The sequence below is a fragment of the Gymnogyps californianus genome, chromosome 2 (assembly GCF_018139145.2).
Source record: "Gymnogyps californianus isolate 813 chromosome 2, ASM1813914v2, whole genome shotgun sequence".
Taxonomy (NCBI): Eukaryota; Metazoa; Chordata; class Aves; order Accipitriformes; family Cathartidae; genus Gymnogyps; species Gymnogyps californianus.
In genome coordinates this window covers 117,618,220-117,634,580 of record NC_059472.1, presented here as the reverse complement: position 1 = coordinate 117,634,580, position 16,361 = coordinate 117,618,220, and the positions used below count along the sequence as shown (strand labels likewise).

At 45.3% G+C, this 16,361-nt stretch overlaps 1 protein-coding gene across 1 annotated transcript in view; it reads right to left on the bottom strand.

Moving 5' to 3' along the window:
* CDCP1 (CUB domain containing protein 1) overlaps positions 1–15,922 on the bottom strand; it is a 28,348-nt gene extending 12,426 nt beyond the window's left edge. The window contains exons 1-3 of the mRNA XM_050890910.1: positions 15,847–15,922; positions 2,049–2,252; positions 328–684 (exon numbers count right to left, since the gene is read on the bottom strand). Of these exons, the coding sequence (XP_050746867.1) occupies positions 328–684; positions 2,049–2,252; positions 15,847–15,922 (637 nt within the window). The remainder of the gene's footprint in view (positions 1–327; positions 685–2,048; positions 2,253–15,846) is intronic.
* Between the last annotated feature and the right edge of the window lie 439 nt (positions 15,923–16,361).

Here is a 16,361-nt window from a genome sequence, read left to right as displayed (position 1 = left end):
CTCACCTAGCTGAAAACACAAAAACAGCAGAGCAGGTATGTTTAAGTTTTAGGAACTTTAAAGAGATTGAAAATGAGTAATGTGCAGCAAAAGCAGCAACAGTTTTCATAATTATTAACCAATCAAACTAAGATATTTTGACCTCAGAAGAGCACCAGCTACCAAACTAAAAACCATACAACAATAGCTTTTAGAAAAGATGAAGTGGAAGGGAGTTAGGGACAGCAGCAGCAAAACTAAAAGGTTACCTGAGAAGAAAGGTTTAAATAATTCTGCTGCAATCTGCACAAGGTCATTACAGGCGAGGAAACACTACTCCGTACTTACGTTTTATGGAAGCCCTGTTAGCTATGTTGAAGCCCGAGGTGGTGAGAGGCGAGTCCCACGGGAGGTGCAGAGACATGACAACTCCTCCCAGCAGCTTGACGCGAGACACCGAGCCATTCCTGCAGAAGGTGCCAATGTTGACTGTGGCCATATCAATACAGCTGTTGATGTTGTAGCTAACAAAATCTGGGCACGTCTCTCCTGGTTCAATCTGTCTTAGCCACGGGGTAGAAAATTTCAGTTCAAGTCCAGCCTTTGTACTCGCCTTCACGTCCCAGATGAAAGTCCTGTTAAGGCGAGGTAGCCCCGGCGGGTAAAGATGAACATCTCCAAAGGGACATGGGCCTGACACACAGTCTAAATGCAGAGAGAGAACAGCCATGATACACTCTGGAAAGCATTCAAGTAAATGAGGAATTTGACACTTTCCCCTTCATTGCTATTTTCACAATTTTCAGGTTGCACTTCCCTTCTACATGCATTAAAAGACACTCCTATAACACAGTCACATGTTGTCTCTAAACAGGACTCCTAGCCCAATGAGCAGACAGGACAAACCTGCTTTAGTCAGGCTGACTAATAGAAGGGATTCATTGTCTCCAGTATTCCTGCCTTGTTTGCTGAAGAATTTAGAAGGTATTTAGTGAATAGAGCGCTGAATGGGCAAAAGGGAGAAATGCAATGTCAGGAGAGCTGGAAATCATGAATCTAGAGAACCAATTTTATTCCATCTCAGTCAGAGAATTCCTGGCAAATCACTCATCTTTAAATTTTCCACTGCTTGCCATGAGCTGTACCTTCGTTTCCTTGGTGCCCTGATGAACAACCTGGGCCCCAGATTTTGCAGAAATGATGAATAACAACAACTGCCACTGCAGGATTCTGGGGAGAACTTAGAAAACTTTTCTCCAAAAAATCCAAATTATTGGTATTTCAAGCTGGACACTAAAAATAAGCATACTTTAATCTATGTCTAGGCTCCAACTTAGAAGAAATATCACAAGTGCATCTTACAAATATATCACGAAAAATTGTGAACATTACTATTTGCATGAATCATATGAATAAAACTCAAAAATGTGAAGAGAACTATCCTTGAACACCACCCCAAAAATAACAAAGATATTACCAAAGACTGAATGCCCAATGAAGTTTGGGATCTTGTTGAGAAGTAGCACGTGCTCATGCCATTAAAGAGTATATTAACATACATACACCAGGGAAAAGATTCAAAGCAAATGAAGCTTTAATTACAACACTTCCAAATTTTCAGTTTCTTGACTTCAATAATGTTCATTAAATATAAGGAAACACGTGCATGTCTTCAATGTTTCTGTTGCCCTTATAGACACAATCAAGCTGTTCAACAAATGATGTAGGTAATACACCATTATCAGTGCTCAGAGGCTTTTGACAGGAAAAAAAGATTCTTTGATGGGTTTACAAACTGTGGGAAAAGGGAAGACAGCAAGGAATTGATGCAACAAACTATCATTTAACTGTTTCCGAAACAGCCAAGTTAACATTAATTCTGTCAGCCATAATACACACTTCTTTAACTTGCACAGTTTCAGTAATTCAAGGTTATTTATCAGTGTTCAAAGATTTCTTCTTACCCAAGATTATAGGGGATACCTTAATACAGTAACAGGAAAAAAAGGTATGTGGTTTTACTGGAGGAAGATTACCACTGGGGGAAAAATTAAAAACTTGTATCTTACCAATATTTTTCTGAATTTCCATGATGAAATACTTCTCTGGAGTATGACAAGTGAAGGCAAAAGTCACGTTCTCCCCAGGCTTTATCTTGAGTTCAGACTTGATGACATTTTTAATACGAATTTGACAGCTTGGTATAACACCAGGTCTCAGTTTAATCATAACTGTGATGCTGTCCACTGTACGAAGAGAGATCGTAAAGGAAGCTGAGAAAGAAAAAAAAAAAATAGAGGTTTTGTTACTAGCATGGATGAGTACCACCAGCCTCTCCATGCATCCCCACAGATGCCACATTGTCAGAAGGAGTATTTGCAGCCACATTCTCAGAAGTCTCTGGTGTTGGACTGACAGAAAATGCCTTGGCGCTTCCAGTCTAGCACAAACGACACAGAAATCTGCTTGCTGCATGTGCCCAGAGAGATGTATACATGGAATTTGTGTAGGACCAGTTCTGCTCCAGTTTAACTTCACCAGTGTTTTTTATTTCACGTTTAAAAAGCAGCTCAGCTATTCCTTTCAAATTTCTGTTGTCCCGATTTTGATTTTCAGTCTGTTATGCCCATCATACAGCCTGCTTCATTTCTGAAGGCACCCATGAAGTCGTGACTCAATTCGTAAGTTTATTCAGCAGCCAAACAACAAAGCAAGCCTCAACTTTAATTGCACACGATGGTAACAGGTGAATCTCTGGGTATGCCTCAACAATTACTGCAGACCAGATGAGGTATTTCAGCGGTACCAAAAGCACATGCCAACAGACATTTATACATGTGGTCATGGCCCTCTCCCACCCTCCCCACCTTTTACAACTCATTCCCTGAAGGTACAGGACATCCATGCAATGCCCCTCAGCAGCACAGAAGGCATCTGTGGCCTGGGGCAGACCGTGCGTGCTTGGATACCTCCTCTCCATCCCTGACATGACCATCATAGACTTACAGCTTTTGGGGAATACATAAAAGCCTCTGCAATCTTCACAGATTTCAACCCCCTCAAGCACTACTGAATGCAGGAGCAGCTCTCACAGGAAATACTGGAGCCAAAGAATAAACTGCTTGTTGAATAATCTTCTTTTATTTTATGGGTAGCGGTTTATCAACAAATGGACCAAACCTGACTGTCTTATAAAAATATACACGCAATATAAGTCACCAAGGAGCACTGACTGGACATTCAAGATGACTAGAAAAGTTATTAGCATCAGTTTGATGCTTAGCAAAGACTGAGCCCAGCCCTGGCTGAAGTGAGTAAAGTTTGCATTGAAGTCAACCGTATCCCAGCCCCAGGTGAAAATCTGAGGACATGTCAGTTGGTAAGTTTTCTGCTATTTGTTTGCACTACTCTCCCTTCCTTATTTCAGTGTATGGAAGATACAATCACAGAGTCTACAGCACTCGTGCTTTTAGCATTTAGGGGGAAAAAAAAAAATTATGTATATTAAAAAAAATAAGAGATCTAGAAATAAGGGTACCCCAAGTTCTGTTGAAAAAAGTCTGTTCCTTGAGTGGGATATCACGCAGGGCTGCATGACAAAGCTCTGCCCATACACCAGGTTAGGAATCCTCTTGCTCATTAACCCCAATAAAGAGAGATTCACCCTAGCAAACCCAGCAGCGCAGCACCCCGGGAGAGCCCCTGCAGCCATTCCCATTGCCAGGCAGCGTGCCAGGAAGGCGCGGGAGAACAGCTGGCTCAGAAACACACACACACCTCTGCAGGGCACCCCGGGCTCTGCCCGACTGCTCACCATCCCTTGAGCACGTAAACAGCCAGCCTGGTCCATGCCCGCTGCTATTGCCGCAGTGGTGGTAAGGACGCTGGCCAAAGCCCAGAGACCTGGTGGGCTCACCTGGTGAGGGTTGCGGGGAGCGGGGCTGAGCACACCATGGGAACCCTTGATCGGCAGAGCCCTCTCGTGGTGGATGAGCACAACAGAGACCCTCAACCAACCTACTCACCCAACTCAAAACTTTAGCCATCGCAGCTGCAGAGAGAAGCGTATTGCATTAGTGACTCAATTTCCCACAAAACCCACCTGTCCTATTTTTAAACCTCCCTTTTAAAATCTCCTGATTTTTACAGCAATCTCATGGTTTTGCAGGGCCTGACTTGCATTGCAACGGTTTGCAAAAGCCCTGGGTATTGAGCAGACAGCACAGTCTATCGTGCTTCCCTGCCACTGGGAACATTGCAGCTCCAGGTTTGCAAACACCAGGCATCAAAAATCTCACTGCTAGGGGGAGCAGGGCAGAAGAGAGTACTCAAAGAGATACCCCATTGTGCTTTTATTTGAGTTTTGTTGGTCTTGAGCCTTTTTCCAGCCTTTACAGCTTCTCTACACAATCTTGGAGTCAAAAGACTTAGCAAGCCCTTGAAACTGCCTTACCTATTTGCCTCCAGGATCAAAGGCTTTAAATGAAAACCTCATACACCACGAGGCTTGCCAAATTTCTGCACATACTTGTAACGAGTTTACCAACTCTCTAATACCATTAGTGAGAACCTGGTCACTGAGTAACTTTCCTACAGCTTTTAAGTGACGGGACAGTCCTCTGACTCGAGAGCCTACACTGAATTCCCTTGCCTCTTCCAACGGCTGGCACTACTCAACATCTGCGCTTCTGCCTTAGACATGCTTTTGCAGACGTTTTCAATCTGGGTTTTCCTGAGGGGGGAAAAGAAAAAAAAAACCAAACTAAAAACCTGACCATACAGGCTAGGAACTGCCTTGTGCAATGACCTTCCAAGCACACAGGGGACAACTACAAGGGCAACGCCTGTGGGGTTGGGAAAAGAAGAGTAAAGCAAAGCCAGCAACCAGGGCTGCTCCTCCTTGTTCTTTGGGAGGAAGCAGTTTTCAGAAGAGAAAGTGAAACAGCTACTTCCAGCCTAGCCCAGAGTTTTGTTTTCCATACCACTGGACGCTTTTTGGGTTCTTTGGGGGTTTTTATTTATCACACTTAGTGCACAAAATACCCTTTGACCACAATGGTCATCATTTTTCTGATGTTTATGTCATCCAGATATGAAGTGTTAATAGCATAATACCAATAATTAATAACTACGGACAAAAAAGACTTCTTTCTTGCATACAGTAATTGTCACACTCGTCTACAGTTTATAAGTATTACTGAAAAGTCTGTTCCTCGCCTTCTGGTCAAACAGTTATCACTGTTCCTTTTCCCATCCCTGGGACGGCACAGCCATATGGCCAACCTGGCAGGATGGAGAAACGCACTAGGGTCACTAACAGACAGCACTTCTGCACCAAATGCTTGTGCATGGCTCTACGACCATTTTTAGTCATGAGGATTAAGTTTAAGCATAACCTTAAGCACATGACTAGCGTTAAAACAAAACAAATACACACCCTGAGCTGAAACCAAGGAACAGAAATTTTCAACATTCTGAATGGCGTTTTGAAACAAGCAAAGCTTTCCTACAGGGGTCAAAACAAAGTACCGTCTTCCCCAGCCCTTGAAAGACCTGACTTCTGCTGCTTGGGTTTTTTGCCCCCCACCCCTTTTTTTCATTTTCATAGGAAAAATGGAAAAAAAGAATCACGCAGAAAGTATACCCAGTGACCCCAAAGTCACTGAAAATAAATGACTAAATGGCTAAAACCCTCAAAGTATAGCCACGCACACGCAGCACAATAGAGACTACTCAAAAAGCACCTTTATTGCAGAGCTTTTATAAACATGAGTGAGTCTCTTCATGACTCACACTAATCTGTCTCTATGATTCCCACTGCATGCCTTTTTATTAGGATTACCAGTAACTGTACACGTTTCTTGTAAAGAAGGAATTCCACGCCTCGTTAATGCCGCAGAAGAATGACACACAGGATATCCAAACCAACAAGAGGAAGCATTGCCAAGCTGCATCTAGTCTCTGTCTACACAACAATGAAATTGCTGGGCTAGAGGATGTCAGCGGTGAAGCCTCCAGTCCTGAGCCGGTTCACAGGCTGACGTATAGACATCTGATGTCACCCTAAATTTTTTTCCTCTAAGCAATTACAGTTTTGCAGCCTCCTTTGGCTATTTCTTCAACTGCCCTAACCTCAATCTGCATCTACCCTGCCGCAACTGGATTTCGCTACTGCTCATCCTCGTTTAAGACTGTGCCTTCATGACAGTTGTCTCATCACAGCATCCCTTTATCACTGATGTTCCTCTCTGCACAAACACACCTTGGCTAGCTTTTTCTCAACAGTATGATTTTTCCAAACCTTTCATCAATTTTATTGCTCAGAGCTCTCCAACTTGAGTTAGAAACAAACTGCATAGTGTAAAACAAGTCAGATTACTCCACAGAGTTTAGCCTGAATTTATCTACTGTGGTTGCACCTGACACTAATCTCCTAGTATTTTTTAATATGTATATATAAATGTCAAAGGGACATTTTTCCTGTACAAGAGGGGGGTGCAATGTAGAAGACAGCTGGAGAGTAGTAGAGCCAGTGGCACTCACAGAGAGTGTGCATATGTACGTACAAGGAAAGGACTTGGCAGGACAGCAGTTTTTATGGCTATGTACAGTGCCTTGCTAAACAAAGCAGGAGTTAGAACAGAGTCCAACTAGTTTTGGCTAGAGGGCTGCATTTTATTGCAGCAATTTATCCATAAGGATCTATGGATTGTTTCACGTGACTTCACTGGGTGGATTAAAACAATCAAAAAAACCCCAGACAGACCAAGAAACCAAAGCCCGCAAGAGACACCAACAAAAAAATCCCAGATGCTAATTTATTCCAAAATAACATATAAAAACTTAGTTTGCTCTTTCTGGTTAAATCGTGGGCTTGTTCCACTACAGCCATTTTTAATAAAAAGCAGTTGGATGGGGCTGACTCAGACACCATTCACAAGCCGGCAGCAGCTGGAGGAGACGGGCTGCCGCAGAAGACGAGTAGTGGCAACACTCACTCCGGATATGAAGTACCTGGATCCAAACCCCTGTTCTGCCCGAGGGGGATCTGAACCCACACAACCAACACACCTCTCCAGGGAACGGGCTTGTCCACCGCAGTGCTTTGTGCCACCGCCTCGGGACAGGGATAGCACCGCGGCGCTGTTTGCCTCTACAGCTCAGCAGGCTCTCCTGGAAAGCTCGCCACCTCTTCTGAGCCCTTGCAGGGATGCTGGCCCACAGGCATGCTCGTAGCCTGCTGAGGTTGTTCCACTACACATAATATACTGCAAGTGTCATGGCAAGACAGTGGGAAGCAAGGGATATGACTCAATAACACCGTAACCCAGTCATAAGCTGAATGATTTCAGTTTCAAGCCGTATGAACTCACTCTCCCTGATCTAATGGACGGCCTCGACAGCAGCATCAGCAGGACATGTTCAGAGCAATCCATCCAAAACACCCTTCGCCTAGTGAGGGGACCTCAAGGCTGCGTGATAGGGACCACAGGCTCCAGCTCCCACATCCCGAGCAAACGCCCCAATGCCTCAGCTAAGAGATGCACCAACAGCCGCACCTGATCATCCATTTCCCCATCACCTCCAAGACAATTCACTGCACAGTTGACTCAAATTTGCCAAAACCAGGCCAAAGAATATTTAAAAGAGTAAACATCTCCCTGCTTTGCTGACTGAAACATTTTTTTACCTGCCTTATTGAATCTTTCTTTGTCAATTTGAGTCCAACTCTCCAGTTTAACTACAGTACCCAATTGCCCAAGCATCATCCACTTCTCCAATTCCACCTGCAATGCCCATCCAGGTAATTGCCTTCACATTCTTCAAGCCCTTAGCAGTTAGTCAGGGACCTATACACCGTTTATACTCTTCTCACCTACTAAACGGTGCTGTGAGCAGCAAACAGAGATCACAAACACAATCACAAATTACAGCCAACCCTGCTTGCTGCAAGCTGCTGAAATCCTGTTGGACTTTATAAAGCAAACAGGTTTTCTGTTTACATTTAAAATGTAAACCAACTACTCTCTACATTGCTCAATGATCTTCTTACGTTTGGACCCGTCTTCCACTACCACGCTTGCTTGGGTTATGAGGTCCATATTTTGTGAAAGGATTGCTTTCAAGGAATCACCCAGAAAATGAAAGCTTAAAATCTGCAAAGCTTGTAAACACTTACAGATAGATGCTGCCAATGAGTATTATGCCAGAGTAACCACCCACATCTCAGAAGAGGGCACCCAGGGGAGAACATCCATTCCTCTGCCACCACAGTACAGCCCCTTAATCTTCACTGATGGTTTGAACTGATAGCCAGGATGAGAATGAGAAGCAGGTGAGATGCCACACATCCCATTCTCCACCTCATCGGGGAGGAAGGGTAGACACTTCTGGGGTAGTGATGTTACAAGCCATCCCAGCACAATTCACCAGAGAAGGTCTGTCAGTACCCCAAGGCCAACAAGGCTGCTCACTCAAAAGTTGCTAATTCATTAATTTGTAATGCCTAACAGGAATAAAGTACCTTCAGATTTAAAATAACTTAAAAAAAGTAATTATACATTTCAGTACTTCTACCCCTTTCTCTAGAACCTTTTTGGAAGATAATTAAGACACTCATATAACTTGTGTAAAAGACATCTTTAAAAGAAGCTTTTTTCACCAAAAGTGGGAAAAAAAGACACTTTAGGATTTGGCAAGCTTAGCTGTAACTGGCAAGCTGGAGAATGTTGACTCTGAGCTGCCTTTTCTTAATCATTACTTTACAGATATGAAGTTTTGTTGCTTCTGTAGAAGTGAGACACAGAGCTCAGCGAATGCTGTCTGCAAGCTGACTGCCAACTCGCATACAACGCACAAAATGTATGATACATGGGTCTGCACAACTTGACAACAAAATGTCACACTGGCACGAGGAACACTAAGACACCACCAAGTCGCTGCAGGAGCCTCCCTTGGTCAAAGGGGTGTTTGCTTGCACAGTTTATCCCTACCTTGATGTAAGCCAGTGAGACGACAGCACCTTGGAGCATGTCTGAGCAGCTCTTCGATCTCGGCTCTGGTTAACAAAGGTGGAAAAGCGCATTTCACAATCAGGGTTCCCTCCCATGCCAAACATCCTGCCAACAGCTCTTTGTCTCTCACTACTGAGGAACTTCAGATCATCCCTTTTCACCCCTTGCAGCTTGCTGTCTGTGTATGCTAATCTCTCAGCTCCGCCCACAGACCCAGAAAAGCCAGGGCCAACTCCAAAATGCTGGCGTGATCGTACCTCTCAAAATAAGAGTTTGCTCTGACAGCGAGTAACCACGCTCACTTTGTGCCCCAAGACATCAAAAGGCACAGCTCAAAACACGCTGTCCCATGGCACCCTTGAGGATGGTTGTTAAAAGGTATCCAATGGAACAGGCAAAGGTGAGACTTTTCCCCCCCATTACAGGGGATAGGTAAAAAAATAAATCTGTTTTCCCACAGTACTGGCAGCCTGGGCACTCAGAAGCAGACTAGACTTTACTAACATACATGAAATGCAGATCTACTGGACGTTATGGCACAATTCTTCAGCTGGCTCTTCCTGAAGGTCTTCCAGGAGGTCCCGTCAATACTATCTACACTGGGCAGGTTCAGCTACAGGCAGCAAACCCTCGCCTCTGTCACCAGCTAATACAGAAACACAAGATTTTGCTCTGACATTACAGCCAGCAGTCAACAGTTTACTAAGCACAGCACAACCCAAGTCCTTTCCTTCACACCCTGGTGGCACAAGCAGATGTTGAGCAAGAGGAATCTGTACGGTCACACCTCCATCAGATGAGAGAAGTTTTCAAGATGAGGGACGGTGATCGGCTGAATCCTACTAAGAGACCACCAAAAGTCACCAGGTGCTCTACAGGAACTGGTTAATGGTTTGGCTCCAACAAATCAACCCGTGCTGCAGCAGCTGTGTTGTCCACACCAGAGCTGAGGTTTGACAGGACAGGGATACCTGAGCAGCAGCAGTGAGACGGCTAATGTCCCAGAAACTGCTGGGATTGCTTTGTTAAGGTAACATCTTTAGTCTTTCCCCCAGTTGGGCAAAGGTTTATAAATCATAAAAATTATTAAAGATGTAGAATTTTAAAAAGATTTAAACAGAAACTTAAGAAAAGCAAGGGAAGAGGATACACAGTTACCCAAAAAGAGCCCAGTTAGATCAAAACTGGTGTCCAAGGCCCATTTTTCCCATATCCTCCAGCCTAACACATGCTTTGCTGCAGCTGAGCCTTTCTAGCAGCTCTTGCGTGGAGACCAAGGCCAGAAAGCATCCAAAGGAAGAGCTGAAAGGAGCACCCAGAAGTCAGCGGGAGGACCTTACTGCAGTAAGAAAATCGCCAGTCAGCTCAGTTCAGTGGAACAGCCCGCTTGTGACAGCGGTGAGCAACACCCAGCTTCCCCCTGCACAGCCCCAGCAATAACCCAGCACCACCAGCAGCCCTGCACCGGCCACAACACGAAGGGGTACGACTTCATGCACATTCACGGCTCTCAGGTTGCGTTCGTCTATCACTGCCCAGGACCTGAAGAAGGTCGTGTTTTGCCATCAGCAATTACAAAAAGCAAATGAAAATCTAATCAATACAGAGAAACTGGTGAAGAAGGAAAAGAGTTACTCGCCTATTATCCACACTAATTTGCAAACACACCATATCCCTGTCACCCATAGCTGTAGCAGTCAACACAGGTAAAGCCAAAAGTGTCTTGACTTTGTTCTCAGCAAAGGACGGCTCCTCATGCTATTTCTAATATGAAATATTTCTGGATGAACTAAGTGCAAAGTTGTTCAGCCTCTACCTAAGACTGAGGTTTTGGCAGACGTGGATTCCAAAGCTTTTTATTTAACATATATACATGTATAAATATCAATTAAGCTGGGTGGTAAGGGCTAAACCAATAAACTGAGCCCTAGCAATATTTATTTGGGAAAATACTGCTGCTACATATTTCAAGAAATCAAAACTTTTTTTTTTCAGTAGCTTTCCTCCTGCTTTCTTTTCTATTCCAATATTATTTATAGATAGGATTAATTCATTTAAGTAATTAACAAGCCTGAACACAACTGGCCCAAAGGATACCTGATATCAGGTAGGGGAAAGGTTCTTCCCTTATTTCATAAAGCAAGCCCTGATTTCTGTCTAGAAATTCCTGTTACGGTGTAGCAAGACAACGCGCACAAGTCAGAACAAAAATGAGAGGAGGGCAATCTTCTAGCTAAAGAATAATTTCCTCTATGCCACAGGTCCATGGTGGTACTCTGGACATGATCTTCAGCAGCCTCCAACCCTTCCATCTCGTTTCTTCCCTGGCCAGTCCTTTGAGCCCATGCCTTGAGCCAATGCCAAAAAATAATCCTTTTCAGCCTGCTCCCCCTTAATTATTTTTTGGCTGATGAGCCACTGCAGCTCATCAAATGACAACCCCAGGCACAAAAGACTCGCCAGCCACCGAAGGAGCCAGGCTCAGGAGCTGGCCCACCGCATCACATTTCTTCTCTCCTGGGCCACTTCTTAGCCAAATGGCTGCTATTTGTTGGTGTTTTCAGTTTTGCGTATGAGTAACCCCACGATCAAGAGGATGGCTGTTGGAGAAACTTCATTCACACATGACTCCAGAGACCACGACCAGAGATCCTCAGTTAGGTAGGGGCACTCAAATTGGTGGTCGTTTGTGCTGCTATGGACAAGTTCAATTCAGTGTATTAATCCTCAAATATTTTCATGTTCCCACCACCTCACATTCCCACTTGGGCCTTCACATTACCTCTACACCCTGTCAGACTTAAAAAAGACAAACAAATGAAAAACACACACAGACAAGGCTCACCTGTTAAAAACAAACACCTCAAACCCACAAAAATCTGGAATTGAGAAAAAAAATTAAGTGTATTTTCTGGTGGAAAATTTAAGGTAGTAGCACCAGAACTGAGACATACAAATAAGTAATTTGCTATACACGCGTTATTTTCTAGAGTGTAAAAACTAAGCACTCCAGGCTGACAATGGCATAAGGCAAGCAAAAAAAAAAAAAAAAAAAAAAGGTACAACCAAACACTCATGCACATTAGTTGTGGTCTTAAAAGGAGAGGTCTCGATCGAGTCAGCAAACAGTGATTCAGAATGGAAATAATCCAGCTTCCACTGACTTTCAGAGGAGCACAAACAGGCCGTTTATTTATATTCTGTCAGAACAGCAGAAAGACCCTGCTAACAGCTTGGGGTTTTTTATTTTATTAAAAGAAGCAGCTTTAAATGTTAAGACTGACGTGAGACTCAAATCAGTCAGTTGCCAAGAAAAAGTTAACTGGAGGGTAGAGCAAGAAACAACGCAGCATTATCTGCAAATTCAGTTATTATAACAATGACATTTTAAAGACAAACCCCAAAATACATACGCAGATTTTATCACGTAAGGATATTTTAAATCTGAAATATTTATGTTTCATAGATGTTATAAAAGTCTGATTAACTTCATTATTAGTGCTTCAAAGAAACATGTCTTTAGTTGGAAAACACATTTTCAAAGGTCAGATATGCGATACTCCGTTCACACTCCCACGTCTATGCCCAGCTATCACACCAAATACTTCTTTCTGTAGTTTTCCACCTATAAGTTAACCAATGTTTCATTTGATAATTTATGTTATGCATAAAGTTGCATCTGAAGAAAACCCACAAGCTCCTCTGAAGACAATGTGACCAGCCATACTTGACCCACACATTCCTACAGAAGAGTAAGAACAACACCATAATACTGTACCTGCTGGGAAAGGGTGGAGGGAGAAAGCGAGAGAAGAAAGGACTTCATCAAGGATGACAAGAGACAGCTTTAGAGATAGGCGAACCAAGATTTGTAGCCATCCCACCAGAGCATCACCAGTCCCTGAGAAGAGGCACGCGTGCCTCATACCCACCTCGTGCGTTATTCTGCACACCCAGCCTAAACCTGGCCTCGCTGAAAGGGAGATTGCTGCAACTTGCAGCCAAAACGCAGCAACAGCAGAGCCGGTACCAACGTCGGCACCAGGGCAAAGGAAACTCCTTAAAAATTACAAACTATGTAGGGGTGTGGAGGAAAATCTTAACCTGAACTATCTTGGGTTTTCAGGACAAACCTTTGCTCAGTAAATGTTCCAACTACAGTTTTGGTTGTGCAATAACAAAAGCAACTCCCACTGGGATGAAGGACACACCAGGCACACGAGATCTGCCAAAAAACCTGGGAAGGCACCGTTCCCCTCTCTGGTCCCGCTCACACCACTGTGACCTTCAGCCTGCCAACCCATGCCACTAATGCAGCTGAGACTGAGCCACCTCTTGGGTTGGGGGGTGGGGGGGGTGGGGCGCTGGGGGTCCACAAAGAGGCAGAAGGCACCGAGTTAAAGAATTTGACAGGATGACAGAGGACCTGGCACACAGGAGCGGTGGTGCTTGTGCAGGAGAGGGACAAGCAGGCAGAAGCATGCAGTTGGAAAGGAAAGGGTTGAAGGAGGTAGGAAGAGGGACCACCATCAGTGGCAGCAAACCACTGGGTCTACCAGTGATGTTTTGTGCAACTTCACTGTTACTACCTTTGCTTTACAGAGCAACTTCACAGTTTGCCCGAGGGCAAGGTCAGTGGTTGGGGAGATCTCTCTCCCTAGTTCCTCTTGATTAAGCTAAGAAAGTCCCAGACCACACAAACATCTTGTTTGTAGGGAAGGTTTGCACAATAAGGATAGACTAGACATTCTTTGTCAGACTTGCCATCTTTCTTCCATTTCCTGCCCCTTCCCATCTGATTTGGTTTTGCCACCTTCCCAACAAGAGCTATTACAATCACACACAAAGGAGACTTGCTCGGCTCTCCAGGGACACAGCCTGTACCCACCACACAGCTGGTCGCATCCTGCTCACTACTACACCCAACCAAACTAATGGTGTGGACTCAACCTTGCATAATGCAGGTATAAACATTTTTTTTTTCTAATGCCAACGCGAATGCATAATTCGTTTGGATGTTTTAAACAAGAGAGAAGGGAAGAAGCTGGAGCAGATGATGACAATAAGTAAAAATCAAAGACATTGACTCAAAAAGAGCTGTACTGTGCCTCAAAAGCAAGCCCATGAAATTTAATGTGAGGCATCAAGAAGATTTATGGGGGGGGAAATAAAAGGAACAAAGGATTTTGATAACACAGTTTGACCAGAGGGTGAAGAATAATGTGTGAATGTACGATTAATAGGCTGCTGCATCTCCCAGGGAAGGTCTAGACCTATGTATGAAAAAAGATGCAACTGAGAATTTTTTCATTTGCTACTTCAGCAATACAAGATCTTTGGAAAGTCTAGCTCCTCTCCTTCTAGCACTGACCCATCTAAGGTTTTAAAAGTTGGTTTTCTTTGAAAACAACACACAATTAACCACAGTATAATATTCTTTCTTTTTCCTTTGAAGAGGCTTAGAGAGGCAAATAGCTGTCATTCACTCAACTCAGAGGCAATACATTAAATGCAAATATTTTATTTAAAAGACTACATAGCTTGAAACTTAAACATCAGTGCTGTCCAATTTCACAGTCAATGTATAGACTGTATTGTTCATAATAACAATGGCCACGAGCCACACTTCAACATAACCAGCGCAGTTAAAGGTAATAGAAATGTTAAAAAGGCACGAATTTCACATCAGACTCTTTAGGTTATTCATAGTCACTGCAAATAACTCCACATTTACTTTGTATAGAAGGACTCATACTTCAAGAGTCTTTAACAGGACTAATAGCTATAAAACAGGCTGTTTAGATTTGAGGATGGGCATTTTTTGCAATCAAGCAGCTTTGGAAATTGAGGAAAACCCCACACACTGTCTCTGTGTTCATAACTGGAGTTCTTCTGGGGTCATAGACAGGATTTCAGAAAATTATTCATGGGTTATATACACGGGATTGCATCAAGCACCTAGGAATTTCAAGAGACGCAGAGTTGCTAGTGAGCAGCAGCCTCCCATTAAACTATCTGACCCAGCTGGGCATACAAGCCATTCTGTTTCCCTGCACGTACAGTTCATCCATTGCTCTATATAAATAATATCAATCTCTTTGCTTAGAAGGTTACACAACCGCATGGTCCAACATAGAGCACGATCTTGCAAGCTCCTGCTCCTTATAGATAATTCATCTGCCTCTCTGGCATCCAGGGAAAAGGACTTTGTGAAGTTACTTGCATAATCGATACTCTAGCAAGCGAGGATGTAAAGATCAAATAATTTATCTTGTTAGTGTTTCTTTCATAGAGAAAGAAAAAGGAAAGTTCAGACGATGGGTGCTGAAACTGGATGTCCCTATTTCCACATTGTTTTTAAGCGATGTCCGAGCACCCCGGCACAGCAGGACGCCTCTGCAGGACGCCTCCTCCCTCCCCCCGGGACGAGGAGCCAGGCAGAGCCGCAGTGAACTTTCACTCCGGGAAGGAGACCGACTACCGCACATGCCAACCCCGGGGCTCACCCCCGCCTGCCGACACAGGAGAAAGTCGACCCGCACACGCTCCTCCCGGGGGGCTAGGGCTGCCATAAGGCACCGTATGAACACTACGGATGCGATTCTACCCTATTCCCTCCCCCCTCCCCCCCGCCGCCCTTTAATAACTAATACTTATTAAATGAGCAGCAGCACACGGAGATAAACACAGAGTCCCCGGTCTCTCGCCTACGGTGCGGCCAAGAAAAACAAGGCAGGGCTCAGCCGCACACCGGGCAGGTCGTCGTCCCCCCCCCCGCCCGGGCAGCCCCATCGGGCGAGCCCGGGGGTGAGGGGGAGCCGCCCCGCCGCCCCGCCGCCGTCCCTGTCCCTACCTTCCCGCTGGAGGAGCTGCGCCGAGGCGGCGAGGAGCGCGGCCAGGAGCGCGGCCAGCGCCCGGCCCGCCGCCATCTCCCCGCATGAGCCCGGCGCCGAGGCGGGCGCGGGTCCCCTCCGGCGCCGCCGCCGCTTCCTGCTCCACCTGGCACCTGGAGGGGCGGGACGGGGCAGGACGGGGCAGGTGAAGTCCCTCCTCTTCCTCCTGGGCGGCGGGGACGGGACGGGACGGGACGGGCTCGGGGCGGCTCCGGGAGCTGCCTCCGCCCCGGCCCCGGCCCCGGCCCCGGCCCCGGCCCCGGCCCCGGCCCCGGCCCCGGCCCCGGTGCGGCGGGGTGGAGCCGGCTTGGCGGGAGCGCCGGAGGTGCGGGTCGCAGTCAATGGGAGAGATGCTGCTGCTGCTGCTGCTGCAGCAGCTGCAGCTGCAGAGTGTTGTTTCTGCTGTTACACCTTACTCTAACGCTTCCCCCTGCCCATTTCCGACATGATTAACTCCTACCAAAAGAGTTTTGAA